Raw genomic sequence first — 17,705 nt, forward strand, 5'->3', positions numbered from 1 at the left:
GGGTGCACCAAAAGCCAATACAGTATCCATATCTGGTGGAAAACACAGAAATATATGTTATTCCTTTTCAAAAAGCACATGGTAGTTTACTTACAGTATTTTTGTAGTAATAGTAGACAGTTGCCAGATTATTTTATATGACATCTGTGCAGAGGGAAAGACTGGAATGCAGATAGAGAAGGACATTTGTGCTTGTAGAAGGTAACTCTTAGTTCCTTTGTTCTTGAGGAGGGACTGTAGCAAGTGGTAGTGCTGTGCCATTTCTGCCTAAATGGAGATTTCAGCTGTGGTTCTTTTTAGCCAGTGTTGAGGTGATGCTTTCTGGTCAAAAATAGTGTTCCAGAAGAAGTGGTTTGAGTAACAAATAGCTTTATTTTATTTTATTTTATTTTATTACCCAATTCTGGAAACTGCATGTATTTCTCCTTATCCTAGTTCATTTCAGAGATAGGAAAAAGAAGAGGCTTATGAAGAAGGTTTTTATATCTATATTACTTCAGAAATTCATGTTAACCATGTAATAGAGAAGTTACTGCTATGCAGCTTTTTGAAAGAATCTAAATTATTAAAAAATGAATGTTATTACCTCAACACAAGCTGCTGTTAATGAAGATGCCATTTTCCAAGCCTAAAATGCTTTGCTTTTTGTGCTGTTTGTTGTCCTTGGCAAAACATGAAGGATTTTGAAATGGGACAACATGTTTTATCAACCAACATCAAGGTAATCAGATTAATACCTAGTGTCTGTTACTTTTAGTATGCACATATAAACCAACATTGGATAGGATCAGTAAGTAAATGGAGCTTAAGACAATGCATATTTTCAAAAGACAATAAAAAACAGTCTTAGTCATCAGTCCCTTTGATTCAGGACTTTTAATATCAATGAGTAATTAGTGACTCAATATCAGTTGAGTAATTAGTGACTTGATGTTGAAATGTATGTATCATGCCTAAAGCATTAGATGCATTTCAGGAAAATTGTAATTATTGGAAATACGTTTTCATGCAGATTACACAAACAGAGGTATATGTATGTTAAAACCAGTGATACAATGTAGGTTAGTTTTCTTTCTGGTTTACATGTTTGGAGGATGAAGCTTAGGAACTCCTTAAAGTTACAAATATTGGTGAAATAAGAAAGTCATTTGAACACATACCATATTGCAAAACTTGTCCTAGTCATGTGCAATGTGCAGGCCTGGTAAAAAGCTATTAAGTGCAAAGATCATGAACTTATTTGTATGTACTCTGAGTCTTTTTTTATTTTGTTAGGAAGGTACACACTGGATGAACATTGTAGAACTTCCCTGGTTTTAGAAATAAACTTTAAAACCTTGGTAGTTGGAAGAATCTTTGACAAGCAGAGTTACCAGCAATCCCACATCTCCCAAGAAAATGGGAGAGTGGAGTCATGGAAGCTGCAGTGGTATTAAATAGGAAACGAGTTTAGGTTCAGACTAAAAGATGGGGAGATGGAGGCACTTGAGACCCAAACCAGAAAAATACCTTTTTCCATCTGGAAAAATAGTTCGTCTACTAATAAATCCCATAAAGAAACAGGATGTCAGAACTAAGAGGCAGCTGTGCAGGCTTTGAGGTTGATTAATTAGGGGGAAATTCCATATCACCAGCTTTTCTAGCTGGGGTTAGATCAAGTATTGAGAGAAGTCATATTAAAGGCAGAGCAACCAGGGACCTGTGCTCATACAGCACGTTCTTCTAGGACATGTTGGAATTGAGGTAAGGAATACAGAAGGAGCCAGCAAATGGTGTTGCTCTTAACTATGTGGAATTGTTTAGTGTGTTTCTATTTGAAAACAAAAATGCAGTCCTAGTCTTATATCCAGAAGCTTAATTTCTTACTGAAATAAGCTTTCAGTGGAAGGGTGAGAGGAGCCAGGTAGGAGGCCATAAGTGCATATTGTGCCTTCCCAGATGCAGTGATTCCAGAGAAAGCTGTCACTACTGTATTTAGAACTAGAATCCTGGGACCCCTAGGAGAAAAAAGGAAGAAGAGACTGCTACTGAGTAAGCTTCTAAGAGCTGAGCTATGTGTCCCTTCTTACTGAGGTTTGGACAGGTGATCTACAGTAGCAGACCTGTCACTGTTGCTTCTGCAAGCAGTAGGCTGCTGAAAAGCCTTGTTTGGTGTTGGTAGATGAAAGTTTTATTGTAGAATTAAATGAAATTTGATAAATTGACTACAGCATACCAAGTTCACTCTGCGACTGTCTTGTGATTTTTATACTCCTCTTTCTTGTTACAGTTCCTGTTTCTGAAGTTTGCTTAGCTGTGACAAAGTGTTCTTTAACATTTCAACTGCAGTTTTGTTGTGACCTACTCTGTCCTTAAGATATTCTTTTTAGATAAAATATTTTGAATCTTTATCGGTCACTTGTCTTTATAGAGTCTTTGTTCTTGAGCAGTACTGAAGGTCCAGTTTCTCCTGCTTTGAAAGAAAGTCTGTAGTCTTGATGCTTAATATTGACAAATTCTTCATCTGCTACTCTGTATTAATCTACCTGAAGGATAAAGTGACAATGTTTCTGTTGGCCTTATCCTGTAAGTAAATAGTTGTCAAGCTGTTGAAGCTCTTAACAGCTTCTTGTTGTGAGGCAGCTTTTAATCAATTGCTACATTTTTCCAAATTAGCATGCCCAAAATACGGGCATCTTTGGGTGAGAGTTTTTCCTTTCATGTTACCAGAGTTGCCAATAATAAATAAGCATTTTGGTTTTCTATATTTCTTCTTTGGCAAAGTGTTGGCAGCAACAAGCTTGGGACCTTCACTTTTCGTGACTGCAGTGGAGAGATACAAGCAACAGAATTTGGCAAGTGCAGACAAAATATTTACCTCTGAGAAAAAAATATTGAGGATTTTTTTTCCTGAGATATAGCTTTTACAAATGAATTGAAGATGGGAACAATTTCCTTTGGCATTCTATAGTGGATGATGCTGAAATCTTGTAGTAACTGATAATGAGAAAATTTTTAAAAACTTAATAACACAGTAATACTAACGTAATAGCTTTGACTGCCAAAAATGCATACCCTAAATCCAATGCTAGTGGTTTTTAGTAGTTTCTTCTGATCAGGGCCATTTCCATTTAAGGTGATAAGCCTATTTGATTCTACTTGTTCCTATTTCAAAAGGAGAAAAACAGTGCATGTTTGGTAAGAATACATTGTTGCAGGTGTTTGTTTATATTGTATTTGTACAGATATTAACAGGTTTGCATGTACTTTCATTCTGCTTTTGTGCAAAATAGAAAATGTATGTCTGTCTTACCTTATGGTAGATAAAAGGCTAGAGCTGTTGTAAACAGTGAGTTGATGAGAGTAAGATTTTCTGACCATTCTTGCAATAGTTACATAACTATAATTAGGGTAAAGCAGTTGATAAATTCTGCAGCAGGTTGTAACTTCCATTGCAACTGTTGTAATTATTTCTATATAAATTGTATCTGGAAAGATCTGTGATGCTGACATTTTAGCATCAGTCATCAGTGGTGACTCCTGAGAAAGTAAAATCTCAGGCAAACTGTTTGCCTAGGGAGTTAATTCTCTAAAGCAAAGTGACTGTGTCACAGGTCCTCCCTCCACACTCATTTCCCTAATGTCCTCTATGGAGAAGGCTTCTTACAATGATTTTTTTTCTGATTATGATCTGTATCTTTTAATAGATCATAAATGAGTCGCACATAGAGTGATACTGGTTTTTTAATGTAGGTACAAGGTATAAAACTTTCTGAAGTGCCTTTTCAGGAGCTGGCTGTGCAGCCAGGCATGGCATGCACCATAGCTGTGATTCCCTGGAATCACTGGTGTTGATGAGAATGCAGTAATTAAATTATTTTGTGTATTGTCTTTGTTTAGACCATGGAAGGGTGTAAATCTTAAAGTTGATAATAAATAATGAGCTTGACTGAGACAATTGTGATTTTATAGGCAACTTGATTAGAAATTTATACAGAGGGTAAATTAAAAAGTGAATTATGACCTGCAGGGCAATATATTAATTGAATGTTGTGGATAGCCACAAAGTTAGCTCTTGCATGACTTGTGTCCAGGAATCCTAAAAGAATGGGTAGTCTTTGAAATAGAGCTTGTGAAAAAGAAAAATCTTAACATTTGTTTTAGCATAGCTATTTAATTTTTGAAAGGGGGATTGAGGTATGGAGTTCTCTTTATTACATGGCTAGCATGAAGGACTGCAGGAAGTGTATTATTAGCCCTTTATGAGACTCCTGCTCATAGACATGAATGTGTTCCAACCTCACAGCACACACTGCTTCCTCAAAAGGAGTTTGGGAGTGGCTGTGGGTTGTGAAGCGATGATCCTGTATGAGCTCATCCTGCTGGTCCCGACTGCCTGAAAACAGTCGAGTGGGTGAACTTTGTATTGGCAGGCTTTGGGCCGGATCAGGTATCATCCCTCATCCCAGAGCTGACACGAAACTAACACAAAGCTGTATCATCTGCTGTAGCTAATTTGACAGAAAGGCAATAATCTGTCCACATCTGATCCGCATTTATTTTGTACAGCTCTGGCTTCCAGAGCAGTGTATATATAATACAGCCGTCATGATGGCCAGAGAGTCCTGTACTGTACAGACACTCTGGTCAGTCATGCCATAAGGATGCAGCAGCTCAGTTTACAACAATTCATCGACTGTTAATCCAATCAGTCTGTTCTGCTAATCAAATCAGTCAGCTCCAGGAGCATGTGGTGGGAGGCTTACATGTTCACTCCCAGGCTAGCCTGAATGGAGCAACATGGAACTGCAGTGAAGATGAACTCTTGGATTTATATGATATCCTAATGTAATTTTTTAGTGATTCCATTTGAACTAAAACTATACAATACTATGATTTTGATATTCTAAATATATGTACTAAGCTGTTTTTAAAATTTACCTGCTGGTGCTAACTGCAGTGAGAAATACTCTGACCTGGCCTTAAGTCATACTATTGGAAATTATGTATTTTCTAATAAAATATGTACATTGAAGATTTTAGTGCACATTTTACAGACCTTCAAATGTATTTTGATATCCTCATCACCTGTGTTTTTGAATAACTGTCTTCCCAAAACTACTTTCTCCTTTAAGAAAAGCTTAGTACTTAATGGTTTTTATGTTGTATGCTGCTATATATGAGTTTCTTTTTTAATGTAGAATGCATTTATTTTATTTACAATAAGAAGTATTAGAATACTGCTTATCATTGACTTCTTCAAGATTTTAATAAATAGAAGATATAATCACTCATAAACATTGCTGATTGCTTATGGATGATCATTTAGGTCCCATTTGTATGCGGAAGAGTTTCCAATTTAAGCAAGGATGATTGTTCACTTGTAGAACATACATGTGTGTAACATAAGGCTTGCATGCATTCAAGCTTCTGTCTCTAACTGGGGGAATGACTACAGCAGTAATTTGGCTCAAGTGGAGAAAATCAGTAGAGTGAAGCAGTTGGTGCTGTGACCCTCACCTCTACATATTCTGCTGTGCAGCACTTTTATTTTGGACTAGATTTAGTGGAGCCTCTCAGGATCAAATATCCATGCTACTGTGTGTGTTGAAACTGTTCAGAGCTGTTATTTGCTTGGATCTGTGTGTCCCCTTAGGGGTTGAAGCATGACAGATAACACCATTACACTCGTAACATTTCCACTTCCAGTTTATACTTCTCCATAAAGAATCCACATCATAGATACCAAAACTGGTCTGTGAAACCATTGAACAGTGAGCAGAATAGTGCAGAGGAGAAAAAGATTTGCTTCTAAATTGCACTTTTGCTCTGAACCAAAACGCTAGTGTAAACATAACGTTCAGCTAACAGAACAAGGCCTTCTATAGTTTACAGACAACAGATAAAGTCAAATAGATTGTATTCTACTAACTTTAAATTAATTTAGCCTGACATGAATGTGAGGACAGAAAGGAACATAATGGGAATGCAAAAAGGATTTATTATAAACAAGGCAGTGCTCATTGAATATTTACATGCCCAAGTATGTTTATTTTGCTCATTCTGGTTTTTGTTGCCTCCCCACCCCCTGACAGCTGTACCTTTAGTTTAATCTCTTGAAATGTTTTGTTAAATTAAAGCATGATCTTTTTATATATATAACATACTTATGTATATACACACACAAACACAGAGAGCATTACACAGAGAGTTTACAAATGTGCCCAAATTATAATGCTTTAAATTGAGAATGTTCTTTTGAATTTCTTGCTTACTTTTATTGACCTGAACTAAAGATCTTTCATCAGGCATTAAGGATGGGTGTCCTTTTTCTGACAAAGAGGTTACTGGACCTGTCCAGCACGTAGGTGTTTGTTGTCCTCTGCTGAAAGGTACAGTCCTCTTAGATGTGTCAGAACATACCGCAAAAGCAGCTGCTCTCCAAACCAGTTATTTCAGGATGCCTACATTAGCTCAGGTATTCTTAATATCTAAACCAGGTCACTTTGACAGAACTACATTAGGGAATAATTACAGAAGTTGTGCTGTGACAGATGGGGAGGAGCTGTTGTCTCTGAGCACAGGACAGGGAGGAGGAGTTGCAGTGTTGACATTTCCACCTGGTGCAGCTGTCTGTAGTCAGACAGCAGTTTAACCTGCAAGCTTATCTTGTTCTTGTCTGTTTGGGGGTTTTTTGTAAGTGTAAATGCAGTATATTTTGCTAATAAAAGCTATTAAAATCCTCAGGGAGAGAAAGCAAGCACAAACCAATTTCGCCACATTCATGGAAGGAAGCGAAATTTACCATCTCAGCTACAGTTGTGGTGTGTGGGATTATAATTTGTGCATTTCACCCTTGTTGGACTGTACTTCTGAGCAGCTCATTGTTTTTCTGTCAGTTTTTCTGCTGGCTGAGTTTTTGAGTGTCATTGATCAGTATCGCCCAGGTGGGAAAAGTAACAACTTAGTATGCTAAAATAAACTGGGAAATGTTACTTTTTTGCCACCCAGATAGTTTGCCTGATAACTTTCCCTCACACCTGTTTTATATTTTCTTTTTTTATATAATTTTCCATTTTGTTTTGAGTCTTCTACAACACTTGAAAACTAAGAATGAATGGCAAATCCTGCAGTACAGAACCTTTTAATTACTAAAAATAAATATTGCCCCATGGTGGAAGGCATGGGATACTGTAGAAATGGTAGTTGTCACCAGTTGTTGCCAGCATTTCTGGTGTGATTATGGCAAAGGATGTGGTCTTGCTCTTCTTCCGCTGGTTAGGGACACTCTGCCAGGTTCTAACTCTCTGAACTAACTTGGCATAAGATAAGCTCAGCTCCAGGGCAGCAATAACGGGGAGAAACAATACTGCCTGTGTGGATGCTGCCTAGCTGTTCCAACAGGGTAGCCGTATCATCAAACCACACCATGACTGATGTGTCAGGAAGTGGGAATGTAGATGTTTTTACCCACCCAGTTACAATCTGTTTTTTCATTTTAATATTTGGGTGTAAATCATTGGTATCTTCTAACATCAGACTTCGAGGTGTCTTGCGTTGTATTTCATGTCAAATCACCACTGTAAAGCAAAGGAGAAATGGATGACTTGGACAAGCTTTCTTTTTCAGTAGGAGAAGAGAAGCACAAGTTTGTAGTCTTTGTTTTTAGCATGAAACAGTTTAAATAAACCACTAGTTCAGGATGGATATTCCTATTCTTGTTCTATACTCAAGCTCTGTGCGTATTTTGTAAGCATTCCAGTTTTCTGCTCCCAAATCTGGATGAGAAACACTTATGTCGCTGTTATCATCAGCAAAAGTATTGAGGCAGAATATTCCTGAGCAGTTTTTCAAGTCCTTCTAGGGGAATCAGACTAATCAAACCGAAGCAATCCAAAAAGAGTCCCTCAGTAAAGCTCTGAAGCTGCATGATAAATTGCATATCACAGGTTAATTGCTATAATTTTTGTGTTATAAATAAAATAAAAAATGTATTCAAGAAGAAATAAAGGGTTAGGAAAAAATCTTTTAATCAAAAAGAGCAATGACAAAATAGGTTTTGTTGCAGGCTTGGACAATACAGCTAAATATAATGGTTTTCTTTATGCATTTCTGTTTGCTCCATAAATCATCAGGTTAAGAATGGATTTTTGCATCTCATGTTCTAGAGTTCATCTGTTATCTCTGCAAGGTGTCTGGTTTTTTGGACGAGAGGGATGGCTTCCTGCTTGAAAAGGGCATGCCCTTAATGGGTGGCCTTTCACTATTGAAAGACTGTAGCAGAACTTTGTGCCCAGTAATTGATGCTGTTTGTTACAAAGATTTCCTGTTAGAAAATAAAATTACCTTGCTAGTAGTAGAGATCTTTCTCTGAGAATTGTGTTTTTAAAATCTATTTTAGAAGGTCGAGAGAGGCAGAGAGGATAAGCAAGACTATAGCAGTAACTGCTTTTTTGACAAGATATGAAGTTTGATTCATGAGTTTGGTTTTAGTTTTTAATTTAACATTTCTGGCTTATTACTTGAAGGTCTTTTTACTCAATCTCCACTAAAAAAATTTTGAAGGCATATTTTTCTACAGTGTCTTTCTTATTTGGAGTTGTGTTTTCTTGTAAGATGTTCTGAAGTAGTTAATGGAAAAAACAAGTTTCCTTTTTCTAGATGCATATTTTCTTAAGTGCAGTAACTTTACTAAAAAGTTAAAGAACTACAATAAAAATAGTTTTAAGGTATTTTAAGATTTTAGATAAACTTTGGACAATTTATATTGCATTTCTCTCTATAAAATGTATTCAACTCTTCAGGTCATAAACAAAGCTAAGGTAGAGCTAGTTTGTGTTTGATTTTTACTTGCGTGTTGTTGATTTGGTTGAGTTTTTGAAGACTTGTGCAAACAGAGCTGTGCAACATCCTAATAATAGGACAGCATAGTAGAACACCTGCAGGGAGTCACATGCAGTTGTTGGGTATGTCCCTATATTGCTGATGAGATTATAATAATAGTAGTCATTTAACCTCACTGTTGAAAACTAGGGAGTACATTATGATAGCATGCCACATGCCAATTGAGGTGCACTCTTAAGAGAATCTGTTGTCGGCAGTGATGTGACTTGGTAATGAATCACATACCTTTTATATGTGCACCACACATAGTTGTATTTTCCTTCCATCCTTCTAAACTGTTCTGTAGACATTCCATTTCATTAATGGCACTACAGTAAATGTTACTGTTTCTTCAGAACTTCTTCTAGGTACGTGTAATCTTGGCTTCTGTGCATCGTCTTTGTTCATGAAGGGCTGGGAGTTAAATTAATAAGTGATAGTCTCAAATTCTGCCTTTTTTTTCCCTTCGTTTTTAATACCAAAAAGAAGAGAGAGATGGGTAAGAAAGCTGTATTGGTCCCATAACTGAAATGAAGTGGGATGGAGGATTTACCAGAAGAATCAGCCTGGGTAGGAAAAAGGAAATAAAAAGGGGAAATCCTAGAGACTAGCCTTGCATTTATCTCTCTTTTTTGATAAAAGAATTTCCTTTCTGGAGGATTAGCGTGATTGGCATGAGTTTTGGTCCGAGGCATGAGCCTCTGTCCTTGCAGCTGCTGCTGTCTGCCCTGTCTGCTTTACCCCAGTGCCTGAATTCCTCCAGCCTGTGGGTCCCACATGCAGTTGTAGCATGTGCATACTTAATACTTGTGACATAAATATCATCTCTATTTGCAGATAAGTGAGGCATGGTAATTTGTTCAAGTATGTGTATCAAAAACTCTGGCCAAAATGTTCTCTGTTCTCACAAAAAGCCTCTAAAAAAAAAAATCTTCTTGCCCCAATTCCTGAGCTGTTCTATGTTGTCCCTGGTAGCTAAAGGATAACTCACTGTAAGTAAGAGATTCTCACATATGCCTTATGCTAGGCAAGCAAATTATTCAAACAATATCAAATTGATAAGTTTTGTAGGGTAAACACACACTGTATTTATACAGCATATTTAAACATGACCTCTGTATTCAGAGAGGGAAATCCTATCCCCATTGAAGTTGGTTCAAGAGCTTCACTGGGACCAGTGCCAATTGTCAGTTTTAATATGTCATATTCAGATTCTTGTGCATGCAAAATACTTAGTGAAGAACAATTTTGGTATTCTAGAACATGTTTTTGAGATGAAAGTAACAATCTGAAGCTTAAAGAGAGTAGTGTCCAGTCAGCAGTGAAAGACTGTAAGCTATAGAGCTACAAGAATATTTTAAAATCTGTCTACACTTAAAAAATTATTTGCACGCAAGTTGCTCCCTTGAGTTGTATATCTGTCCATGTCTTATGTTTAATTTTCCTTTTTAACAGGTAGAGAGAATTGTTGACAAGAGGAAAAACAAGAAGGGAAAACCAGAGTATTTGGTGCGATGGAAAGGATACGACAGTGACGATGATACTTGGGAGCCAGAACAGCACCTTGTTAATTGTGAGGAATATATACATGAATTTAACAGACGCCACAATGAAAAGCAGAAAGAAAGCACATTAACCAGGACAAACAGGACCTCTCCAAATAATGCCCGAAAACAAATTTCTAGATCTACCAATAGTTCTTTTTCAAAGACATCTTCTAAATCTTTAGTTATGAGTAAAGAACATGAGTCAAAAAATAATCAACTTTTTTCTGCTGCACAGAAGTTCCGGAAAAACAATTCACCATCTCTTTCTGGACGGAAAAATATGGACCTTGCAAAATCAGGTATTAAAATCCTAGTGCCCAAAAGTCCAATTAAGAGTCGGACAACAGTTGATGGCTTCCAGAATGAAAGCCCGGATAAAATGGACCATATAGAGCAGGATCAAGACGACTCTGTAGCACCAGAAGTAGCAGCAGAAAAACCGGTGGGAGCTTTATTAGGACCTGGTGCAGAGCGTGCTAGAATGGGGAGCCGACCAAGGATACATCCATTAGTGCCACAATTGCCAGTGCCAGTAACAGCCACAATTGCATCAGCATTAACAATAAATGGAAAAGGTAGGTGTACGAGTTGGTCGGTTTTGCGTTGGTTTGTCATTTGACTGGGGTTTTTTTTGCTGCTGAGATGCAAACAAATTACCCACTCTATTTCAGCCATGTTAAGTCTGGAGAACTTCACAACTTTATTTTACATAACTATATGACTACAAAGCCATTTCGAATTTTGCCAGCTTTTGGTTTCCTCACAGAGATTCATTGGTATTTGTGTTTTCAGAATCACCATAAGATACATCTGTGTTTGCCTTGATGTTGTGTGGTACACCTATTTAGTGTACCATTTCCAGAGATTACATCATTGCTTTAAGTTTATTTAAGTAGGTCAAATTTGGTATGAATATTAGAAACTTCAATTATGGGAACAGGTGAATGGTGTGAGCAGGAATTTTTCATAGCAGTTTACATATCTATTTTGCTATTAATATTACCTGGAAAAAAAACCTGTGAGAATGATGTTGCTTAAAAAAAAACCAGCTGATAAGCTTTGTTTCAGTGAACATTTGAGCCAGTTGTGGAGATACATATGCCTCCTGCCTGGTTTGACAGCTGTCTTCATTATATTTTATCAATATTTTGTTGTTTATACCTCATTTGATATTGGGCACTTATTTAGGAGTGATGCCTGGCTTGCTAATATCTTAGTAGATGACAATTAATTCAATTCGTGCTGTAAAATTTGTGATACCAAAGAAACCCAAACTGTTTTTCTGGGAGGAAGCTGTTCATTTCCCCATCCAGCTGAGACCCTTGTTTAGAACATGTTCCTCATTCTTACGCCCCAAACCTTTGTTCTTCCCTGACAGACCCAGGTAGTTGTGTAGTCACAAGTGTTCTTGTAAGCATGCTTTTAAGGCTAAATTTTCAAGTTAAAATTTGCAAGTAAATACTACATCCTCAAATAAAATGCAGTGGGTAAGATCTGCAAGTATGCTATTGATGACAGCTTGCTGGAAAAATTGCCTGAAATTTTTCAAGGACTGGGCCTGCCAAAAAACACACTTAGTTATGCTATATAGGGAGAAAAATGTGCTGAAGACTTTGGGAGTGTTTGTATTGGTACCCCACTGTTGTTTGCATTGAAATATTCTGAAAAAATAGCTGGAGCAGGAAAGGTTGGAAAGCGGTGGACAAGGGAGGAGTATACTTCTGGAGCTGTGGTGTCAGGTCATGGACCAATCCATTTTGCTGCAGATGAACTAGGTAACCATGGTAATGGACACACAGATGCCAGGAATATCTCTTGCTTTGCATGGGCTAAAGAAGGAATGTAAATCTCAGAGGATGTAAACAAAGCTGGAAGGGAAGATGCAAGAGATGCCAGGATGTAATTCTCTGTGTAGGTGAGGTAGAGGAGTGTGTTTTTGTGACAATTAAAGTGCATTTTGGAGTATGGTGGTGTTTCTAATGTAATGATTGATAAGTGCTGCCATCAGCATGCTGATTTTTTGCCTTGGGGCATCCAGGAAAAAAAACGGGGACATGAAGGACCTTCTTAGGTAGATCAGATGAAATCATTCCAACCTTTCATTCTGGTATTAGTGGTATGGCGAAGGCCCAGCTACATGGCATCAAGTGGAAGTGGAAAAACCTGCACAGGAGTGGTAGTGACACAGAAGATATTAACTGAGGTGCATTTATCTGTTTCACTGAGGTGTTAAAATTTCTTCAACTGCCACTACTTCCTTCAACTCTTCTTAGGCATTTGCCTGGACAACTAACAATGAAAGCTATTGACTGACTCTAGGGATGATGGCAATATGAGATTTTTCTCACACGTACGTGTTCATGAGATCTTAAGGTCTAGATCAAAAAAAGGAGAGCCAAGGAGATAGTCACAATACGTGGTGGATGGAACATACACAATATGTTCCACCTTCTGTCTGCTGCTGGAGACATATCAGTACATTAACTGAGGCTTTCCTTCTCTGTCCTCATGCACCACTACCAATCCCCAAGCTGAGCTGTGCAGTCTGCTGGGAAATGGATGCTAAATAGCATTATTAGGGCTTTGTTGTGCTCACCTGCAACACTTCTGGGCTTAGTATTCAAGTCATGCATTATTTCTGTGATGATAAAACTTGGAGACAAAGTTGCAAAAGAAAAATAATTTCCATTTGTTTCTGACATCTCTCTCTTCCTAGCTTTTCAGGATTTCTTTGACAGATATCTTCCTCGTGGAAGCCCAGGCTTCAACTCAGACATTATGCATGGCCTGAGTGGACCTTTATTTAGGGAGAAGCCAAGAGAAATAGCCCTGTCTCCTAGAGCTCACCTAGCCTTGAAGCTTCTTGAGCTGACACATTGCCTGTCTCTTCATTAAAGATGTGCTCTTCTCCTTGCTGTTTTTATTTTTAGCTTCACACTGTTATTCATTAAAAATGTAGTAAATAGATGCTTCCCTCCCCTGCATGGGGCTGTTGCAGTTCAGGATCCTGTTTTGCTCCTTACTCAGGACATTCCTTCTTTCTTAAATGGACACCTCATCACATTTTCAGCACCACCTCAGGATTCATACATCATGAGAGGTATTCATCGCACAGAAATGCATCTTCATATGCACCAGATCTGACATATTAATAATACGGATGATAGATCTGGCATTTGAAGCACTCTTTCCAAATTTCCCACCTCCTCTGCATATACCTTCTGTTAATTTTAAGAGTTCCTACTACCACTTGGAGGATGCTGTCAGGAAGACAAAGGCATGTTTTGAAAAATAACTTTTTACTTGAGGTGGTTTAGGGATTTTTTATCAGGATGTTTTTGTTGGTAAACCAAGTTCATCAAAACAGAAATCACTCATTGTAAAGCATAATTTTGAAAGATTCTAGAAAAATACATATTACACTTCAAAAAGCTTTAGTCAACTTTTTAAATTGAAATAGATTTAGATTTTTTGAAGTAATATTGGAAAAATAATTTAAGATTTTAATATGAAAACAGTGTTCCTAATTTTGAGATTATTGCTATGTCTGCTTTTGAGTTGTGTGACTTCTGTTGATTTTTGAGTCCTAGCTCAGGATGGTGAAACTCTTCATTGTTTACTCTGTTCTTTGTTTGTTTTCCCCAGCCTTGCTTTTTCCGGGTTTTTAAGTTTAAATTATAATAAAAGTGGTGATCATCAGCTGTTACTGAAAGCTGATGAAAGCAATCCTGAATTTAGATGAATGAAACAGAAAAACACCATCAAAGAACTGAAATGTTGTGGAAAAGTTTTTAGTGGCACATACAGTCAATGCATGTTACTCAAAACTAGACAAGACAAAAAGCGGCCTCACGTCTAACAATAGGTTTTGATACCTTTAAAGTTTTTGAACGCTTCCTTCATTAAAATGGCATTAAAAAGTAGCTTTGAAATCTTATTGGAAATGTTTTAGGCATAGTACACTCATAATATCCAGGGAAGTTCTGGTTTAGGAAGGACCATAAACCAGGTGAATACCATTGCTTGGCAAATTCTAGTTGTTTGTTTGGGATTTTTTCTGGTTAACCCTTTAGTTGCTGCAGTTTTTATTCAGGTAGCTATGTCCAACATGTGGATGCAATTCAGAATAAATGCCACAAGAAGGGAGATTTTGGGCAGAAAGGCATGCAAAGCTCAAAGTATAAAATGAGGAAGAAGAGCACATCTATCTGCATATGTTGTTATAATTAGAATAAGGCAGGCTGGTTCTTACATATGGGAAGAGAAGAAATACGAGAAATGCAGTGAATTACATCACTTGTTAGACAGACAAGCACCACCAATGTTCATGGTGGCATTAGAGCATCTCCCTCCTTGCACGCATTAGTCTAGATGAATAATTTGCAGGAGCAGCAGACTGACAATCCAAAGATGCTTGTGATGTATCACTCTACAAGGAACAAGGGTGTCTGCTGATTTTTCACTTGGATACTGGTGCTATTTTTATCTCAAACCAGTGGTTTTGTCACCAAGAGAAAAGCCAGACATTTAAAAAAAAAAAAAAAAGACTGAACTTAAAATTCTCTTTGTTACCTGTTCTCTCCTTTCCCCAAAGCATTTTACGGGATTAAAAAACATAGACTTGGAAAACCAAAAATCCACTCAAACACCAAAGGGAAACAGTGTCTATTTCGTTAAGTGTTTGATAGCTTAAGGCTCAGCAGGAATCAAGTGTAGAAGGGATTATGGAGGCAACTGGAACTGGGTGGAAACGTACATTCTCAATAAGATACCAAGCCAAGCTGAAAGGAGTTCTTTCCCTCCCTGTTCCTTAGGGTGAGGGGAGCTCATACAGTTCCCTCCCAAAATCCCCCAGTTAGTTTTTTTCCCCCTCTCCCTGTATGTGCCTGGGTGTTTGACTTTACATAAGGAGCAGTCCACTGTCACCAGTGTAATGGGCCACCCTCAAGAGTCCCATGGGAAGAGCACAGCAGCTGACAAAGGTGTGTTGGGTGTGAACCACATATTTGTCCAGGTGGATCACAAGCCATGCATGTAATCCTCTCAGAAAGCAGAATGGAGAGTTACAGTTCATTGCTGTTTGAATTAGAGTGGACAGTACAATTAAAGGAAAGGTGGGATGATGTGTTACAGTTTTTTTGGATTTCTTTTTCACATCCTGGAAGGACAGAAGCAGTTTTGAGCCCTCATTTTGTTTGTTGGCTTTTTGGGATTTTTTTGGTTATGCAGTCAAATGTGATTCAAAATAAAAGAACTTCCTTTTTCAGTGTGTTTGTACGTTGCACTTGGATGGTGGCTTTATCTCTGCTGAGTGATCTGGAAAGCAACCAAGTATTTTATTAGAGCAAACAAAAGCCTATGAAGTGGGTTAAAGTCCTTTGCAAAGCCCTCTTAATTTCTGAAATTACTGGTTAAACTTCTTTGTCAAATGCAGCAATGTGAAATTTTGTATCTTCAGTTGTGTATGCATTTAGCAAATCACTAAGAGTAAAGAGTAAAGCAGTTTTCATTACATCAACCTTAAAGGTACCTTTGGCTTGTTTTTTCTCCAGAAATTTCATTTTGGTCTTATTTCTTAATTCACATTATTATGTCCCTTATTCGCACTGTGTTGCAACATTTTAACCTAACATCAAATTTGCTTCTGTGTCATTTTCAAGTTCTTCAGATTCTTTAAACTAAAATAATATTCTGAGTTGTGAATTTCTTTTTTATCTGTATTTTCTGGCTTAGTATAAATGCAAAAGTGTTAAGCAGTGTGGTAGACTGGATGGTCTGTGTGGTAGACTGGATGGTCTATGTTGTGGAAAACTGATCTGTTATCCCATACTGTTCTGGTTTCTGTCTCCCCTCTGCCCAACTGCTTGTGCAGTTTATAGTACACATTATTGTTACTTTACATGGAGTTCTAGGATTGAGAACTTACTGTGAAAATCTCTCATCTTCAGGACCATATTGGTTTATGTCACCGGATTATCATAATAATAAGGATCTAAGTGCAGGGTTTGCTTTAGTTTTCTGAGAACATAAGGCATAACTGACTGTTTTCTTTCTTTTTCTGCCTTCTGCTGTCCTTCACTACTCAGAACAGAGATGCCTCAGTCGGATGTTACATTGGGGTAGGCTTTTGATACAGCTAAGCTAGTGTAAAATGTAGTTACTCTGAAAAAGAGTGGTCCCATTCCTTTTCCTCCCTTCCCCAATTCCAGGTATGGGATATATGTGTGTGTATATATATATATATTTACAGAGAGAAAGAGATGTGGCCTAACCAACTGCTCCTTTAAGGGCAGGCTTATTTTTATCAGCCTTCTGGAAGTGACAGTGAGGGACAGGATGTGTCCCTGGGGAGGGAGACAGACACATGCTTTTTCCTCATTTTAATTCTGTCCCTGAAAAACCTTTACAGGAAACTCTGGATTAAACATGTTTTTTTTTAAAAAGGGTAGGAGACTTCTCAATAAATTCTCAGTTTGGACATAAAAACCTCAACCTAAGTTGATAGAAAAACTCCTCTTATTTTCACTGGAATTTGTATTGCACCTGCAGGCTCACGGGTAAACATAAAGCTCGTAGCTGTGCAGTTCTTCTGACATTACACCAGTTTACACGGACTGAGGGTCTGGAGTCTAAATCTCTCATGATTGACTGCTCAAATGGGCTCACTAATGATCAGCCATCATGTTCTCCTACGGCACATGTGCCAACATGGGACAAAAGTAAATTCTGAGGACAGGTTTGTCACACCTGCTGTGTCAAAACTTAGGAAAGATGAAGCACAATGAAGCAAAGGCTCTGTTTACAGGGCTCACTTTCAACCTACTTTGCATACATCTACACAGAGAAAATGTGTTGAGGATCAGACTGAATGATAGAACAAAAATGTTGAGGTAGATACTTTTTTTTTCCATCCAACGTTGTCAAAATTGTAGAAGTTCAGAGCAGCTTTTGATAATACAGCAGAAATGTAAAGCGCAATCAGAAATACTCATGCAGTGCCTTTTGCAGTGCCTGGCAAAGGAACCAGCAACTTTTTTTTCTCTTGCTGTTTCAATTTTTGAAAACGTTTCATCTCCCATCTCTGTTAAGGCTGTGAAGTGAATGGAATGCATGTTTGCTAAGGCAGTTGTCATTATGAATCTGTGTTCTCTTGAAAAGAAGATTAATCTTAATAGTTTGATACAAAAATCTATTAAAAAATGGACTAAAATGACCATAATTCAGTGTGTGGAAGATTTACCTAGATCACATTATCTGCCTAAAATAAAGTCAACAAAACATCCTCATATGGAGACT

General features: G+C 37.6%; 1 protein-coding gene across 1 annotated transcript in view; it reads left to right on the forward strand.

The window, feature by feature from the left end:
- The window catches only part of LOC108504091 (chromodomain Y-like protein), an 82,640-nt gene that overhangs the window by 36,418 nt on the left and 28,517 nt on the right, over window positions 1-17,705 (forward strand). The window contains exon 2 of the mRNA XM_017828715.1: window positions 10,318-10,984. Coding sequence (XP_017684204.1) covers window positions 10,318-10,984 — 667 coding nt within the window. The remainder of the gene's footprint in view (window positions 1-10,317; window positions 10,985-17,705) is intronic.

The sequence above is a fragment of the Lepidothrix coronata genome, unplaced genomic scaffold (genome assembly GCF_001604755.1).
Source record: "Lepidothrix coronata isolate B3197 unplaced genomic scaffold, Lepidothrix_coronata-1.0 Scaffold152, whole genome shotgun sequence".
Classification (NCBI taxonomy): Eukaryota; Metazoa; Chordata; class Aves; order Passeriformes; family Pipridae; genus Lepidothrix; species Lepidothrix coronata.